Here is a 17,448-nt window from a genome sequence, read left to right as displayed (position 1 = left end):
TTAGGTAATAGTCTGAGGGATAAGGATAATTCTTGGTTCAATGATGAATGTTGGGAGGGTAGAAGGGTGGCAAAAAGGAATCTTCAGGCCATGATGTGGGGTCAGTAGGTCACTGGTCCCATCCTTATGGGCACACTTTAATTCCTCTATGGGTGATAGAGGTTTCAAAAAGGACTTTCAGGCAAAGATCCATTTGGTTTTTTTTATTATTCGTAGGTTTCTTTCTTTATCAGGCAACATTCATATTATTGGTTATTCATTTCAATTCAACATGACGTAGTACCATCCTTATGTATCCAATGCATTTCGGGGTTAACATACACCCCTTCATCAGGGAAAGGACACTGTAAACAAAAACATTGCAATCAAAAAGTGTTTAACTGAGTCACGAGTTTAAGAAAAATAAATACATTCATGCACAGTGTTGTGGCCTGGGTGGTGGGAGGGAAAGGGGTGGGGGGGATAACTATGGGGTACACCGCTAGTTATTCCAAAGTGGTTCCATGTGATAGGGAATGGTATGCATGCACATCGCTCATCGGCTTACGTGCGTCTTGCAGAAGATATGCTGGTTGTTCTGAAAGAAGAAAGGGTAGGAGCGCGTCAGTTACCGAGTAGCGGTACTAAGGAACTGTTACATCTAAGGCCGTGCAGTAGGGAGATGTGAGCTCAGACTAACCTGGTAATGTTGAATACGGTCCTCCTTTCTTTCACGCTGGTTCAGGCGGAACGCCATTGACCGCGTTTCGTTTCCTTAAGGGAACACCGTCACGTGGGACAGTAGGGGGGCGTGTTCGGGAGAGTGTTAAGGGACCGTGTACAAATGGGGAGGATCGTGGTGTGGTTTGGGAAATGTAGTAGCCTAGCGGTACTTGAACTACCTCGTAACCTGGCTGTGGGGCGGGGTCAAGAGTGCCATAGGTTGGGTAACAGTAAGCAGGGGAAAAGGAGACTGAACCCTGGAATTGTCAGGACTGGGGAAAAGTCAGGACTGGGGAAAACAGTGCGCACAAATTTGACACATGATAATAAAATGATAGTAAAATAAACTTAAGATTATTTTCAGTCAGTGTTCCTTGGATCGTTCAGGAATCACTGCCACAGTCCGTGAGCAACCTTACAGATAGCAAGAGAGTTCAATCCGTTCATTAAGCCCCAGTGGCTTCTGGGTTGACAATTTTTGGATCCATTCATTTTCTCTTTGGAGAAGAAATTTGGTATTGTCTCTGCCCTCCTGTTTTGGAATGGTTTCCAATATCGTGAACTTTAATTGAGAAATGTTATGCTTCGCTTCATGAAAATGTACTGCTACTGTAGACTTTGTACTTTTCAGACGAATGTTGGACTTGTGTTCAACGAGCCTAGTCTTAATCTTGCGTTTAGTTTTCCCGATGTAGAGTTTTCCACACGGGCATTTTAGAGCGTAGATGACGTTACTGGTGTCGCAAGTAGCGTTAACTTGCAATTTGATCTTGTTGCCCTTCATTGGATGATCGATGGTATTGCCTCGGATGATGGAATTGCAGTTCCCACAGTTAAAACATGGTTTGGTTCCCGAATAACAGACTGGTTTGGTGGGTTTGTGTCGCACTATTTCACCCAAGTTGCGCGATCTGGTATGTGCAAATAGGGGAGGTTCCTGAAAGATCTGGTTAAAGTCTGGTTCAAGATTCAAAAGTGGCCAATGTCGATAAATGATCTTTTTAAATTTGTTGGTACTGGTAGAAAACTTTGAGACAACTACTATGCGTGTCTGTTCTTTTTTTGCACTGGGTTGTAAAAGTTTCTGTCTATCAGTGTTATGAATTTTCTGTATTGAACTTTCAATGATGTTTTCAGGGTACCCTCTGTTGCGAAATTTGCATGCAATTTCTTCGATCCGCTGTACAGCCTTCTCCGGGTTGGATGTAATTCTTTTAGCCCGTGCCATTTGTGAGTATGGTAAATGTGTTTTTAGGTTAGATTCATGGAAGCTGCTGTAATGAAGCATGTTGTTTCTATCAGTGGGCTTGGTGTACAGGTCTGTCTCAATAATTTGTCCGCTGATGGATACTTTCACATCCAGGAAGTTAACGCTAGTATTTGAAATTTCCCAAGTGAGTTGAATTCTTTGGTCGATCTTATTAAATTCCAACAGTCTGTCTTGTAGTTCCTCTTGTGTGCTTTTCCAAACGATAAAGATATCGTCTATGTATCTTGTGAACAGGATGAGGTGATCCGTCCATTGTCTGTTGTTGAGTATGTGATTTTCCTCATAGTATTCCATAAAAATGTTCGCATACGCGGGGGCCGCTGAATTGCCCATAGCCATTCCCACGAGTTGCTGGTACCATGTTTCTCGATGTTTAAAATAGCTTTGGTACAACGTGAATAGCATAAGTTCCATTAGGAACGTTTGAAATGGTATTTCCAGATCCGATTTAAGTAGGCATTGTTCAATTGCTTCAATCCCCAAGGAGTGGGGTATTGACGTGTACAGGGACCTTACATCGGCCGTACATAGAATCAATTCCAGGTTAGGTTCTAGTTGTAGGTTCCTTAGTTTCGAGATGAAGTGTGTCGTGTCTTTGGTGTATGTCCTCATTATTTGTACCATCGGTTGCAGATATTTATCTAATAGTTGTCCAACTGGTTCCTGTAGACTCCCACATGTTGAGACGATGGGTCTCATAGGGGGGTCGTTCACGTTTTTATGAATCTTGGGGAGCATTCGCAAAGTCGGACTTTTGGGGTTGGATTTGGTGAGGAAATTCTTAGTTTTCGTATTGATTATTCCCATTTCCAATGCTCTCTCCAATATGTTAGTGAGGGTTTTCATGTATTCCATTGTGGGATTTCCATCTAGTTTCATATATGTCGTTGTGTCACTGATGTGTTCCAACACTTTCGCTTCGTACATGACAGTGTTCATAATTATGAGGGCACCGCCCTTATCTGCTTTGACACATGTTATGGTTTCATTATTAGATATCTTCTTCAACGTGGTTAAATCCTTTTGTGTGATATTCTTGGTTTTCTTGTGTTTATGTTGAATTTTCATTAGATCCTGTTTAACTCTATTTTCGAACAAGTCCAATGTTTTGTGGCTTACGGGTGATTGAAATGTACTATGTGGTCTCAATCCGAGAAGCTGATCTGGTTCTACAGAGGGGTTGGGGGGTAGAACGTTGTCAAAAAAATGACGGAGTCGAAGTTTGCGCATCAGCTTAAAGAAGCTGACTTCAAGTTCCAAGTTATTTGTGTCGGTTGTGGGAATCTTCACCACTCGATGTTAAATCCGAATGATGACAGTCTAAGAACAGCGATGATTACATTGAAGGTTGCCTATTGGAATTTAGGTGCTCATAAAAAAAGATAGTTCTGTAGGTTAACCTGTGAGGCAATGTTAGCGACAATGTCTGACAAGGATAGTAAACAGTTCTGGTGACTAGTGAACTCTTTAACCCACTTTTCACCATCCTCTTTAGAGCCTCAAATAAGTGAAGAGAATTGGTTCGGGTTCATCTCCTCTTTATATAGGGGTGGAAACATTGAGAATAGGTTAGTGGTGCAGGCCAGCTCTGAGTTGGATATTCAAGTGATAGTTAATGCAAGGTTGGCAGAAATCTTGTCAGAGCTAATTAGTAACATGAAAGCCTCTAGGGAGGAACACCCAGAGGGTCTTCCATCGGTGATATTTAAAAAAGATCCAAGAGAATGGGTATTCATCCAAAGTACATTTTTTCAATTGGTAACACTGACTGGCTGCCTACCAGAGTCTAGGAAGGGAGCTATAGTGAAGCACATGAATAAAAAGGGCAAAAAGGATAAACCAGGTAACTACGTTTTGATCTAGCTTTTAGATATCCTGTCGAATCTTTATGCCCAAACAGTGTTAAAGCATCTCATGGCCTTTTAACCCAATCAGGATTCTAAAGTGCAATCTACATAACATCGTATCACGATTTGACCAGGGCCTCTCAGAAAGTATAGCCAGTGAACCCTCACCGAATCCGGCCTGCTGTAGAGGATCAGGTCAATCGATGTCAGAAGCTATCGAAAAGGTTCTAAGTGTGAGGGTAAAATATGGAATGGGCCTCCCGCTTAGGATCCGATTACGAGTCTGGTGGCACGAGACCACCAGACTTTTGGTGGTGTGGCAGTGGTGGTCCAGTCACTGCTGCGCCGGTGGTCAAACCACTCCATTATGAGTTGAGCAGTTGGACCACCCTGGGATCACTGACACCCCCAGGGAACAGATGTTCCCTGGAGGTGGCGCTGCAGTCAGAGACAGCAATATGCTTAGTGGGATCGCAGTTGTCCCGCCAAGCATATTACGAGTTTCCTCTCCGCCAGTGGTGACATGGAGTTTCTCCTCCATGTCAACCCTGACAGAGAGGAAACAAAGGGGGATCCTCCTCTGCGTGTGCATGCACACAGAGGGGCATAACATGTGCTCTCCTGTGTGCATGCCAACAGTTCCTGAAAGGCATGGACTTTTCAGTCCATGCCGTGCAGGAACCTTGTTAGGCATTCCCATTGCACTGCCTTTTTCGAAGGCACCGTGGCCTTTGAAAGCGGCACTGCCCTGGGAACACCAAGCCGCCTGCCCTCCAGACTACATATAATTTCTAATCTGGTAGGCGAGCAGTGGCGAGTATCGTCGGTCCGGGGGCACATCGGTGGAGTACTGCCTGCCCTGGCACTTGTATTGGGCCCTAAGTATATTCAACCAGAGCTCCATCACAGTCGGCCTCAAACTTTGACTTTGCGCCAGTCAAGTACGACCAGATGTCCCAGAGTGACGCTATATGTTTTTAAGCACTATAAAGTGGTTAACCTTTAAAAATTCATATCTCCGGTTCCTACAATGAATGTTTGTTGTTTTGGTGTCATTTCAAAGCTATAAATATTTCCTATGTTTATAAATTGATGTGGGATATTTATTTTGTGTTGTGTCTTACTTGATGTATTGATTTTTTTCAATGCTTTACATACCTGTCTCCTAAGTTAGAGCTGACTGCTTGTTGTCGGCTACCAAGGGTTGAACAAGGGACTAATTTCCTGAGACCTTAACTGGACCTTATATTGGGTTGGTGGCCTAACTGTCAGTGGTAAGTGCATATTTATCCCTGCCAATAACCCACTTTCCAATGACCAAGAATTTGTCTGAAAAGCAAAATTGCTGTACATGTGTATGGAGCGTTCTTCTGCAATTTGTTTGTGATTTAAAGAGTTGCATGTTGATTCATAAGTGTTGATATTTTATTTTAGTGAATTGGTTATATTACTCCCGATAAATTATTCAACCTGAGTTTGTAGACAAGGTAACAGTGAAAAATGATGACCCGTTGATAAAAATCACTAAATGTTACAAGTGTAAGGTGGAAGCAAAGAGCCCTTTTGCAAATAAATTATTATATAATAATAATAATAATAATATTTAACATGCAGCTTAGACCACTGGGCATTCTAGATAAAACACAATAATCCTGGCAGACTGATGCACATTATGCATTAGGTAGCACAAAAACATCGCAACAGGCTTGTGCCTATGAGAGGCTGGGTTCAGTATTAACATGTAGCAGCAATTGAGTGAACCCCACCTACAACTTAGCAATGACGGAGGCTAACAAGATTTAGCAGTAGCCAAACATGGGTTTGACTCAGCCTCAGCTCTTCACTTCTTTCAGCAGGCCTGAAGTACAAACTCCACATTCCTGCTAATTTTCTGTTGACCTCTAATTAGTAACCTGACCATTTGTCCAAGAGATAATTTTGAGACCGTGGGCCAAGATTCTGAAACTAAACAAAAGTCTTGTATCAATCACATGAGTGCATTGCTGCAACACTTAACATCTGGCCTGGCACTTCGGGCTGGACTGTTCCCATGGGTAACAGGGTCAAGACGGATTTGCATATGTCCTGGTCTAGACTGGAATGGCATGGGGAGCACAAACAATGGATTTAGGCCCAGATCTCTGTACTGGGGTGAATATATGACATTGTTCTGCATTTTGTCCATCAAATGTTTTTTTTGTATCTGTCACCCCAAGTGGGACGGGTGTGCCCAAACGTGGGTCCCATGCTCTCCATGCCACTGGAGTCAAGTTAACCTGGCTGATGAAGGGTGATACCCAAAACTGGTACTAGGATGCTTGTTTCCAGTTCAGGGAGGACCTGGCCTGGCGATTGAGTCTGGACTGTTCCTTTGGGGAACAGGGTCAAGACTGATTTGCATATGGCTGGGTCGAAACTAGAATTGCATGGGGAGCAAACAAACAATGGATTTTGTCCCCTATCTCTGTACTGGGGTTAATGTATGGCATTGTTCTGCATTCTATCAATTGTTCTTTTTGGAACACTTAACACATGGATATGCGACTGACAGCATGGAAAGGCAAGGGAAATATGATGGTTTTATTGGCAGTGTTTCTCAAGGTTGTTCCTGCTCTGGGAAGAATATGCTGTTTTCCAGACATTATTGATTGTATCAGCAGGCAGTTGTTACATGTTTAGTGAATGAACCACCACTGTCTTCCTTGCTGGGAAAGGGTGCATCTATCTGTTCTTAGAGTGTATGTGTTAGACATTGTATGATCATTAGCTTGGCGTGCATTATTCAACTAAATGAACTTTGCTCTCAAAGAACAATACTGCTAATTAATTTTAGTTAAGAACTGAACATATACATGATTCCATGAAGTCCCCTTCAGCTATCTAGCACCTACCAAAGCTGTACTCAGCGATTGCAGTCTGGCAGCTTTCCACAGACTGGTCACAGGTCACCAGATCACCAGAGCAGTCCAAACTGGCTCGGTTGCTGCAGACTTCACACTCAATAGCATTTCCTGAAAAATATAATAATAATACCAACACATAATAATAATGCAATTCAATACAAAATGCAATTTGACAAGTCATATATGAGATATGAGAGTCATACATTGCAAAGGCTTGATATCATGAAGGGACACTGTCAGGTGGATCAGGAGGAGGGCATGTTGTATTGCATTGTGATGGGCTTATATAAGATCTTTACCTGAAGAGAAACCCTTTTTAGTACATTATAAAACCTAACAGTACAGAATGCTTCTGATCTTTAGACCAGTCACATAATAGGTGTATTTACAAAGGTCGTGTCCACCCCTTTAAGGGCTTTGGTGGTGATGACACTCATTGATGGTACTCATTTATCGACCTTAGAATGATTAGTATGATTCTGCAGTGCCCTAAAATGTACTTTTTACCACCAGCAGTGGCCTGTTCATATGGATTGAGGGGCTGGGCCCTAAACCTTTTTCCCAGCAAGAAGAACTTCTGTCAGGCTGCGCAAAGGTTAGCCTGAAAGACACTGGGGCATATTACCAAGCAATAGCGATAATTATCGCTATGCATGGTTAGCGGCTATAATAATATCACCGCGCTCCAACGATTTTTACCGCTGAGATACCTTGGTATTATCAAGGTTTATCTCAAAAGTGGTAGAAAGCCTGCGAAATGCATGAATATCGCTGAAAAATCAGCGATATTCATGCATTATCGTGACAATGCTCTTAGCCATGTTATCCACCTTCCATTGGATAACATGGCTAAGAACTGCTCTGGGCAGGCGTTAGCTTTTGGAGATAATCGCGCTTAGTGTGATAATTTCCAAAAGTAGGTAATAGGAGATAGCGATGTTAGCGACTGTTTCCAGTCGCTAACATCTTGGCATGCCCACTTTGCATGTCATTAGCAATAATTATCGCTGACATGCAAAGTGGGTCCCAAGATGATCGCTATCTCCTACTAGCTGTCGCTAACTTGTGTTAGCGACAGCTAGGTAATAGGGCGATAAAATTATCGCCGCTTTAGCGGGAAAAATTCCCACTAAAGCGGCGATAAGGTCCTTGGTAATATGCCCCACTCTTCTTATTCAGGTCAGGCAACCAGGAGCTAGACATGCACTAAATGTTCATACTCAGGCTGCCTGACCTGAACTTTGCCAGGCTGAGGATTTTACAGCTTCATGGTCGAGACCTCCTGAGTCTGATTGGAGTGCTTTGAGGCCCTACCCTTCGTGTCAAGGGGAGCATCACTGCTGGCTCGCATCTGGGTGCTTCAGTTGTAAGCACTAAAGTGTATAGTGCTGAGTGTCAATCAGTGACACCTCATCACAGAGTGGGGTGGGGTTATTAGCCTCGCTGACTCCATCCAACTCGGTGACGAGTAAGGGACTGCTGCCTTCCCTGATTAATGAGGAAAGGCAGCAGTCCCAATCCTCATGGAACCCCTGAGTCTCCCCTCTCTATAGTGAAGGTAAGTTTTATGTTTTTTTGTATGTTTGGTGTATGCATGTGTGTATGAATAAATGTATGTATATTTGATATTGAGTTTTATGAATGGGTGTGTGTGCATGTGTGTGTATGCATGTGTGAATGCATGGTGTGAGTAAATGTGTATGTGTGACCCCCTGACCTCCTGCATGGTAATATTACAAGCTGCCACTGCTTACTACATTCCCCGCTAATCTTTAGCAAAGGACACAAACAAGAGAACATATTATTATCACCTTTCTCTCCCATCTTTCCAAAGCTCCACAGATCTGCAGCCCCTGTAACTTTCCAGAGCCCTTTAGTCACCAAAGCTTCCCACGTCTGCCTCCATACATCTCTAGAGGTCATGCCACTCCGCGCAGCGCTTCAGTTTCCACAGTCACACCCCCATCCCTTCCCAAGAGCCAATATAGCCTTGTAAAACTCTACATCCATACTGCAAGTTGTGTCTCAACTGGAGACTTTTTTCAAAAACTGCAGATGAAATCAATGTCATAGAGATTCACTTATTTTAGAGGGTGTTTAATAGACAGAGAGAAACTGAACTGACCTTCAAACACTGTAAAGCTGTAAGTTTGTAATGGTGAGGTTTGCCTGGGCATGGAGTCTCCACTACCCTGTGGGGTCCTAGTAGCATGAAGCATTTTTAAAACAGGCCTTGTCCTCAAAGGTATGTTATAGCCAACAGTGCCTATATACAGGCTCCATTCTGAGCAACAAATGGGCACTGGTGAGCTCTGGAGATGTCGGCACACAGGATCCCTGTACATTCATAAGTGACTCTCAAGGAGCATTGGGCACAGACATTGCAGGGCCCGGACAAACAACAATACTCAGAGGGCAGAACTGAAAAGTTGTCACGTTGCCGAAACCACAGTTGTGGAACCTCATTGCAAGAGACAGAGACCAGGAAAGTGTCATAAATACCAAGATATGATGCTGCGGGCGTGGCCAAGCTACCCACCAAGATGGCTGTATAGCGATGCAGCTCCTTAATCCGACCCGACATCCTGGGTCCTATCCATATCAAATACCCAGCCATCCTACCTAAGGACGACACAAGGCACCACATCGCGAATGAAGCCACTGTGACCCCCTGTGGCATACGCAGGAGCTGCGATCGAGTGAGCGGCATTAGGACAGGCGCGAGCTCAAGTCTGCATGCGGAGATCCAAAATCGGGAGCTGATGCACGCACTCCGGCAACCCAGGGAGAGCTCACCTTGCGACCTGCAGTGGAGAAGAACGGGGCTGCGAAAAAAGACAACACCACAAAGACAAGTCCCTGCACAGCGTCCGCAGGCTACTGGGCCCGCAGGTAAGCCGGCTGCATAGCTCCCGGAGGCCCTGCGCAAGAGGGGCCGTGGGTGGGCCAGGTGGCCGTTCATTTGACTGGTGGGACTGGCCTGTGTGGGTTGGGAGCCGCAGACGCGCGATAGAAGAGCGGGTCTCGAGCAGGGCCGCACTGGGAACCAAAACCGGCCCTGGGAAAGTGCTCGGGGGGGGGGTGGTTGGGGGTGCAGCCGAGCTCTTTGCCAGGGCCGGTTTTGGTTTCCAGTCCGGCCCTGCTCAAGACCCGCTCTTCTATCGCGTGTCCGCAGCTCCCAACCCACACAGGCCAGTCCCACCAGTCGAGTGAACGGCGTTGCAAAAAACGACCCTGTAACAAAATCGACCCACAGGGGCCCAAAACCGACCCCAACCCATGCGGCGCACCGGGGGATTGCCCGGTGCCCGCTACGGCCAGTCCGGCCCTGGTCTCGAGTGCTTTACAAACTGCGGGAGCGACGCAAGAGGCCTGGGCCACATCAAGCTCAGTTTGATCACTGGGCCTGGGTTTATTGGCAGACGGTCAGTGTGTGGTGAATAGCGGACCCCAAGGGCGTCTCGATGTGCACAGCTACGCAGGGGGCACAGGCCGCACTAGGCTCAGCTTGAACACTGGGCCTGTGCAGAACACTTGACCGCACGGTCGTGATCCTGGCTCCCCACTAACTTGCCATAACACTCACCTGCACCGGGTGATGCGACTGTGAGTTCTCCGGGGATAGTCACGCAGCAGCCAGCACAGAGTGGGGCTACGGGGGGCCTTTGGACGTAAACGGAGGCACAGAATAAATTGTTGGAATGGAAATGCGCATCACATCCCAAATCGGGAGTACATCACCTGAGGCCGCCATATCCTATTGCCACTGTTCGGTCATGGTACGGAAAGACCCTGAACAAGGGGTATTTTAGTTCACCGTGCCAAGTGGAGTACAGACAGAACCGGACACAGAAATGGCGGAGAAGGGCCCGGAAGTAGCCAGACCGGAGGGGGATCCCTCTAGTCCAGATGCCCTGATGCTGGAACTGAGGGCAGGATTTAAGGCTCTAGAGGGACGCTTTGACTCTCTGGAAAAGCGCTTGGACACCATGGGGGCTAAAGTAGATGTGCATGAATGGCGCTTGGATACAGTGAAAGGTAGATTGTCTGATTTAGAAGACGGGGCTGCGCAATCTGTTAAACGCCTAGAAAGAGTTGAGAAAATCCTGAAGAATGTCACTTTGAAAAATGAAGACTTAGAAGCTAGGAGTAAGCGTGATAATGTGTGTATTCTTGGAGTCCTGGAGACCACAAGCACCAGTAGAATGGACACCTTTGCAGAGTAACTTCTTATTTGAAAAGGAGCCCTTTACATCCACCTTTGTTGTAGAGCGGACGCACCTCACAACTGGGCCTCCCCCCATCCCAGGTGCCCCGTCCAGACCTATCTCGGCCCGACTATTACATTTCTGGAAGATAGATACAGCACTGCGGCTGGCAAGGGAAAATGATACCCTATCCTGGCAGGGTTCTACTACCATGCTGTTCCCGGACTTCACAGCCATGGTCCAAGATGCAAGAAGGAAGTACACCGGCGTGAAAGCTATGCTCCGAAATCTAGGCCTAAAGTATCGCATGATCTACCCCACTCACCTGCGTGTTGACGTGGCAGGGAAAACTTGTGTATTTGACACCCCCTCAGAGGTCCAAGAGTTTTGCTGCAAGTACAAAGGAACTGAAGGATCCCAACAGAAAAATCTGGGTGGAGCCTCCCCCCCTCTCAGTGGCTCGGTTGCCAGCGTGGAGCTATTGTCCACAGAGTGAAGCTAACTGCTACCCCTTCAGAACATTTGTCAGAGTTGTCCTGTGGTTTTAAATGTTGCTAATGGGTATATTCATGGACTGGATTTAACATATTTCGGTTAGATTACTGTAATGCACTGTACCTGGGTATCAATAAACAGCAGATACAACGCCTGCAAGTGGTACAAAATGCAGCTGCTCGGTTTGTCGCTGACGCCCCTAGACTCTCATCAGCAACCTCCATCAGGAGGGATCTTCATTGGCTCCCTATGCAGGCCAGGATAGAGTTCAAGGTTCTTTGTCTTACTCACTGTGCTTTGTATGCCAGTGGATCGGAAGATCTCAAATCCTTGTTAACACCCTATACCCCTGGTAGGGTCCTTCGATCTGCCAACAAAAATCTTCTTGTGATCCCCAGAATCTACAAAGCCAGATGGGGCGGGAGGTCTTTCCACTCCCTTGTCCCCAAGATCTGGAATACCCTTCCGGCAGATATTAAAGGTCAGTCGGCTTACTCTCTCTTTCGAAAGGCTCTTCAGGGAGACTTATCTGTAATTCCTTCCCCCTACCTCACAGCCTATACCATTGTTACCGCCTTGACGCCTATGGGCAATGTCGCGCTGGATAAATCCCTTTTCCATTCAATTCAATTCAATTGTAATTATCCTATCAAAGTTGGGTGGGATGGTGATGCGTTGCCACACCCCAAGTGTGTATCACGTTAGATTGGATTATACTACTTTGAGTATATGATGTTCTACTCTACCTTTCATCACGTTTGGGGAAAGTTATGGTACACTCTGTGTATTAGGCAACAGGGGATTTCCCCGCGGTTGTGGGTGCAGGGATGGGTGGGGGGGTTGTTTGTTTATATTGTCTACCATTCTTTTTATGTCTACTACTCACAGTGACAGTTGGACCAATGTTTCGCAATGCACAAACAGTCCTAGTGCTAGGCCAGGCATATGACAGCAGGGGGTAATTTTGCCTCCACTTCAGCTTAACATTGATCACATGGAATGTCAGGCGCTTAAATAACACTAAGAACGGTACGCAAGTTTTAAACTACCTGCAGCACCACCAGGTTGATGTTGCGTTTCTTCAAGAAACACACCTTCCCAAATTAGCACAAACACATTTTGCCACGGCATGGGGACCTCACAGATACTTTGCAAATTATAGTTGGAATGCAAGATGTACGGCTATACTGACACACAAGAGCTTACCATTTCAACTCTCCAGTGTTCGATCCGATAATGGAGGCAGGTATACATTGGTATTGGGAAATCTTATGGGCAGACAAATAGCGCTTATATGTGTATGCACCTAATACAGATGACCTGGAGTTCTCCCAGGACATACACGTGCAGATTCTACACTTAGACACAGACTATGTCTGCATGGGCGGGGACTTTCACCTGCACGAGATAGCACATCAGACTCCCCCGCCACAAAACCTCATGCTCGGCGTGTGCTGTTAGACCTATGTGATGAACTTGGATTGTTAGATGTATGGCGACATTGCCGGCCAGGTGACAGTGCATACACCCATTACTCAGCATGACACATGGACACGACTAGACTTCTGGCTGAAGTCCCCTAAGTTGGTTGCCTGGTACAAAGCTATCCAGCACCTGCCTAGAACACTCTCTGACCCTTCCCCAGTTACAATGACACTTAGAGTCCCACACCCAGAAGGTAGCGAAAAACAGTGGAGACTCCCCAGCCAGGCTCTGCTTGATGAGGTCTTTGGTGCTGAGATGCATGAGGCAAATATTGAATAGTTTTAGCTAAATGAGGGATCGGTCCAGTCCTGGGCTACACTCTGGGAGGCATTTAAGGCGTATGCTAGGGGGGGTCTGTATTTCTAAGCATGCTGGGTTGTTAAAGACCTACGGCGTACACTTACGAGTATTGAACAACAGCTAAGCTTACTAGACCAGGAACAGACCAGAAACCCCGATCAGGCTACAGGTAGTCGCCGTCTGACGCTATTGACGGAATTTAGGGAGGCGGGAGTATTGGAGGCACACTTCTTAAGCAAGTAATCTATTGCGTGTCTATATGGAGAATGGGAGAGACAAGGTAGCAAATTGGCGTGACTAAAATGGCCCCTTTTGGGACTGGCGTACATTGCCAGACTCCGCTCCTCACAGGGTGAGATACTGACTGATACCCCTGATACCCGGGACGAGTTCCTAGATTATTACTCCAGTCTGTACACGACGCAAGATATACATAGTGACGAGACCGGCACTGAATATTTGGAAGAAATTGCATTAGTATGGATGGATAAGGTAATGCAGCAGTTCTTAGCGGAACTGCTCTCCGCAGAGAAAATTATAAGTCCCATTGACGCCATGAATGGCTCAATGGCCCCTGGCCTTGATGGTTTCACTGGAAACTTCTACAAGGCCTACAAAAGTACATTAGCTCCCTCCCTACTTGAGATTTATAACAAAGCTTGTGAAGGGCAAGTACTTCCCCTCATGATGCCGGAAACTGTGATTATATTGCTCCCCAAGCCTGGAAAGGACCTGCATCTTTGCGGGACGTACAAGCCACTGTCCTTGTTAAATCTTGATGACAAGATCCTGGCAAAAATGCTAGTGCTCAGACTGGCGCTGCTGCTGGATAAGATTATTTCACCCGCTCAGTCGGGATTTGTCCCGCACCGGTCAACGGCCCTCAACCTCTGAACGTTATTTGCTGTCATTCACAGGATAGCCCCGGAGATGCCGGCGGCAGCTGTCATACTTAGGCCGAAAATTATTTTGATTCCTTGGAGTGGCCTTTTTTCCTCACTGTCATGCAAAGGATGGGCATGCCAAAGGTGTTTGTTAATCTTACAGCACTACCATATGCCTCGCCAATGGCTAGACGTCAGCTAATTGGTACTTTGTCTTCCCAATTCCAACTCTCTCACAGCAGTAGGCAAGGCTCCCCTTTGTCACCGCTAGTTTTTATTACAGTGCTGGATCCCCTGGTTAGGCGTTTTTTCAGGAAAGACACTTACACGAGGAACTCCAATTCAATACAGGCCCCCTACTTATCTCCCTCTATGCTGACGACATTGTGCTGTATGTGCATCACCCTCAGGAAAATCTAGATCCACTCATCAGAGAGGTCATCCAGTTTGGGGGATTCTCAGGATTGGGCATAAATTAAGGAAAATCAGAAATGTTACCGCTGACACCATGCACTGCAAGGTGGTAATGCGCATTCCCCTTGATGTGATGCGATGAGTCCACCAGATACTTGGGAATACAGCTCCATAGGGAGGTTGACCAGATCATTTTACGAAACAACAGGCCTGCACTTAACAAGCTGGAGCAACAGGTCGAACAATGGATAACACTCCTCTTGCTTGTTGGGAGAGCAGCTATCGTTAAAATAGTGGTGCTCCCAAAATTCCTTAATATGTTTCAAAATACCCCATCCCGCTCCCCAACAGTTTCTTTTGCACAGTACGGTCCCATCGATCAGATTGGTATGGGATTTATTTATTTATTGGTTTTGTAGAGCGCCTGAATCACCCCCTGAGGGGTGTCTCTGCCATTAGGGCAAAGCTGCTGGCAAGCTGAAAAAAAGGTGTTAAAACAGAGTGGACTTAAGGTGTTTCCTAAGGCACAGGTGATCAGGGCATAGCCTCAGGTGAACGGGCAGCTGGTTCCACTAGAGGGGGGCGAGGTACGAAAAGGATTTCCCACCTAGTCTAGCTTTCCTAACCCTGGGAATTTGTAGAAGTGATTTTCTGCCTGATCTGAGAGTTATTGAGGGAGCATAAGGCTTAAACTTCCTAGAAATGTAGGAGGGGCCTTTGTTATGTAAGGCTGTGCAGCAGACCTTGAACTTGACGCTCTTGCAAATTGGAAGCCAGTGACGTTTTTGTAACAGGGGGAGGGAAGAAGTTTTGAACGGAGAGTTTGTGACGAGTCGCGCAGCAGTATTCTGAACCACCTATAACCTGCTGAGGGATGACTCATTTGCAGAGACCAGGAGAGCATTTCAGTAATCAAGACGGCTCATAACCATAGTCTGAATGAGAATTTTCAGAGTGTGGTCTGGTAGGAGAGGAAAGACTCGTCTTAACAAGCTCAACACATACAAGCAAGTGCTAGCAGTGTGGGCGACATGCTCCTTTAAAGTTAAAGCATGATCAAGGCGAATGCCCAGGTTTTTGACTAGGGTTTAGGGATTAGGGCAAGGGTCGAGAGCTGCCGGCCACCAACTCGGGGACCGTAGAAGAGGGGCGTCTCCAAAGAGCATTATCTCAGTTTTTCCAGCGTTAAGTTGTAGAAAATTGCTTTTCATCGATTCTGCAATAGCAGTCATTCCTTTCGAAAAAGTATGGATGGCGGCAGAGCGAGGATTAGCTGGGACACACTGACCCTGCCATGCAAGAGGCGTGGGCTGGGGGGTCCTCAATTTCCACATTTATTATCTAGTCATGCAACGTAGCTTTGCGCACTCATCGTATCACCCTGACGCAAAAATACCTTACTCTAGACCGGAGGCTGATTTAGTGCTCCTTGTCCCAATAATAATGATATTACAAAAGGGGTTCCCTTGCGATCCCCCTGACATACAGACACCACCAGTTGAGCTTGGAAGAAACTGGTGCGAGTGACTGGACACCATACTTTATACTCCTCAGCTCTACTGGTTGTCAACAGCCTATGGCTACCCATTACAGAAGAAAAGTTAGTACAGCGTACACTCAGCGAATACTCATTAGATACATTTGGGAATTTATTTCCGGGAGGTCATGTTTTTTCCAGCACAGTGGAAGACCGGTTTAGTGAAGCCTCCTTTATAGACCAATTCGTATTCAGCAGACTCTGTGGCGCTCTGAGGGCACGGATAACTGAGGGCCATATGTATCAAGGCCAAATGTGTTTGCAAACGCCGAAACTTGCAGAATTTCGGCGTTTGCGAACCCATTTTCGCAAAATGGTATGCATGAAACAATTTGGGTGCAAAATAAGGAATCGCAAAAATTTGCCATTCCTTATTTTGCGAATGCATTTAAGGAATCGCAAATTTTGCGATTCCTTAAAAGCAATGTATCAAGGAAAAAGAAAATTCCAAAATGCCCTTAAGGAATCGCAAATTACCACCAACTTCTATTTGGTGGTAAGTTGCGAATTCTCTTAAAAAAGCATGGTGCCATGTGACGCTCATACATGCCCTTAGGGGTGCAGCAGGGTGTTCTTGAGACACCCCTGCACCCTTGAAATTATTCTCAATTTGTGATTAGCAAATTGCGAATCGCAAATTGAGAATAATTTCACATTCATTCCTATGGGCCTCCTGGCCCATAGAAATGAATGGGAAATTATTCCTTAATTGCGATTAGCAATTTGCTAATCGCAATTAAGGAATTTTAAGAAATCGCTAAAAAAAGCGTTTTTCTACATACATACCATTTTGCGAATTCTAAATAGCGATTCCTTAAAAATCTCTATTAAGAAATCACAAAAGGGTTTGTTGATACATATGGCCCTGAGTTCCTGCTAGAGCCAGTTTCCTTTACACCACTGACCCTTCTGATCGCAAATTAAGATGGAGCCCACCTCATTTCCAAACTGTATAAGGCCTCTATTGCATTAATTCCCAGCATAGACACCAAGATACGAGAGACATGGGAGTGCGACCTAGGCCAACCAATAGAAGATGCACATTGGGCCTTCTGTTATAATAAGACTAAAGCAGTCTCTTTGAACAGTAAACACAAAGTAAACCACTTTAAATTCCTATGGAGGGCATACATGTCACCGTCTAAACTTCATTCCATAGACCCCTCGCAATCACATTCGTGCCCGAAGCGTGGAGCACAGCAAGAACTTCACCTGACTTGGACCTGCAATTGAAGGTATGTTTCCGTCTCTTGCCCATGAAATGGTGGACCACTGTTAGTCCGGATTTCCTTTAAGAGTCAGTGGTTTGGCATAATTTTTTCTAACTTTGGAAGTAAATCTCCATGGATGCTTGGCTGTTGACAAGCTCTACCTAAGGATACTTTGATTAGTCTTCTATGAGG

General features: G+C 45.7%; 1 protein-coding gene across 1 annotated transcript in view; it reads right to left on the bottom strand.

Moving 5' to 3' along the window:
- The window catches only part of LOC144762587 (phospholipase A2 inhibitor and Ly6/PLAUR domain-containing protein-like), a 100,421-nt gene that overhangs the window by 62,741 nt on the left and 20,232 nt on the right, over positions 1–17,448 (bottom strand). Inside the window, exon 2 of the mRNA XM_078647814.1 lies at positions 6,711–6,830. Coding sequence (XP_078503940.1) covers positions 6,711–6,830 — 120 coding nt within the window. The remainder of the gene's footprint in view (positions 1–6,710; positions 6,831–17,448) is intronic.

The sequence above is a fragment of the Lissotriton helveticus genome, chromosome 6 (genome assembly GCF_964261635.1).
Source record: "Lissotriton helveticus chromosome 6, aLisHel1.1, whole genome shotgun sequence".
Taxonomy (NCBI): Eukaryota; Metazoa; Chordata; class Amphibia; order Caudata; family Salamandridae; genus Lissotriton; species Lissotriton helveticus.
Note: the sequence above shows the minus strand (reverse complement) of the source record. Positions and strands in the feature narration are given on the sequence as shown.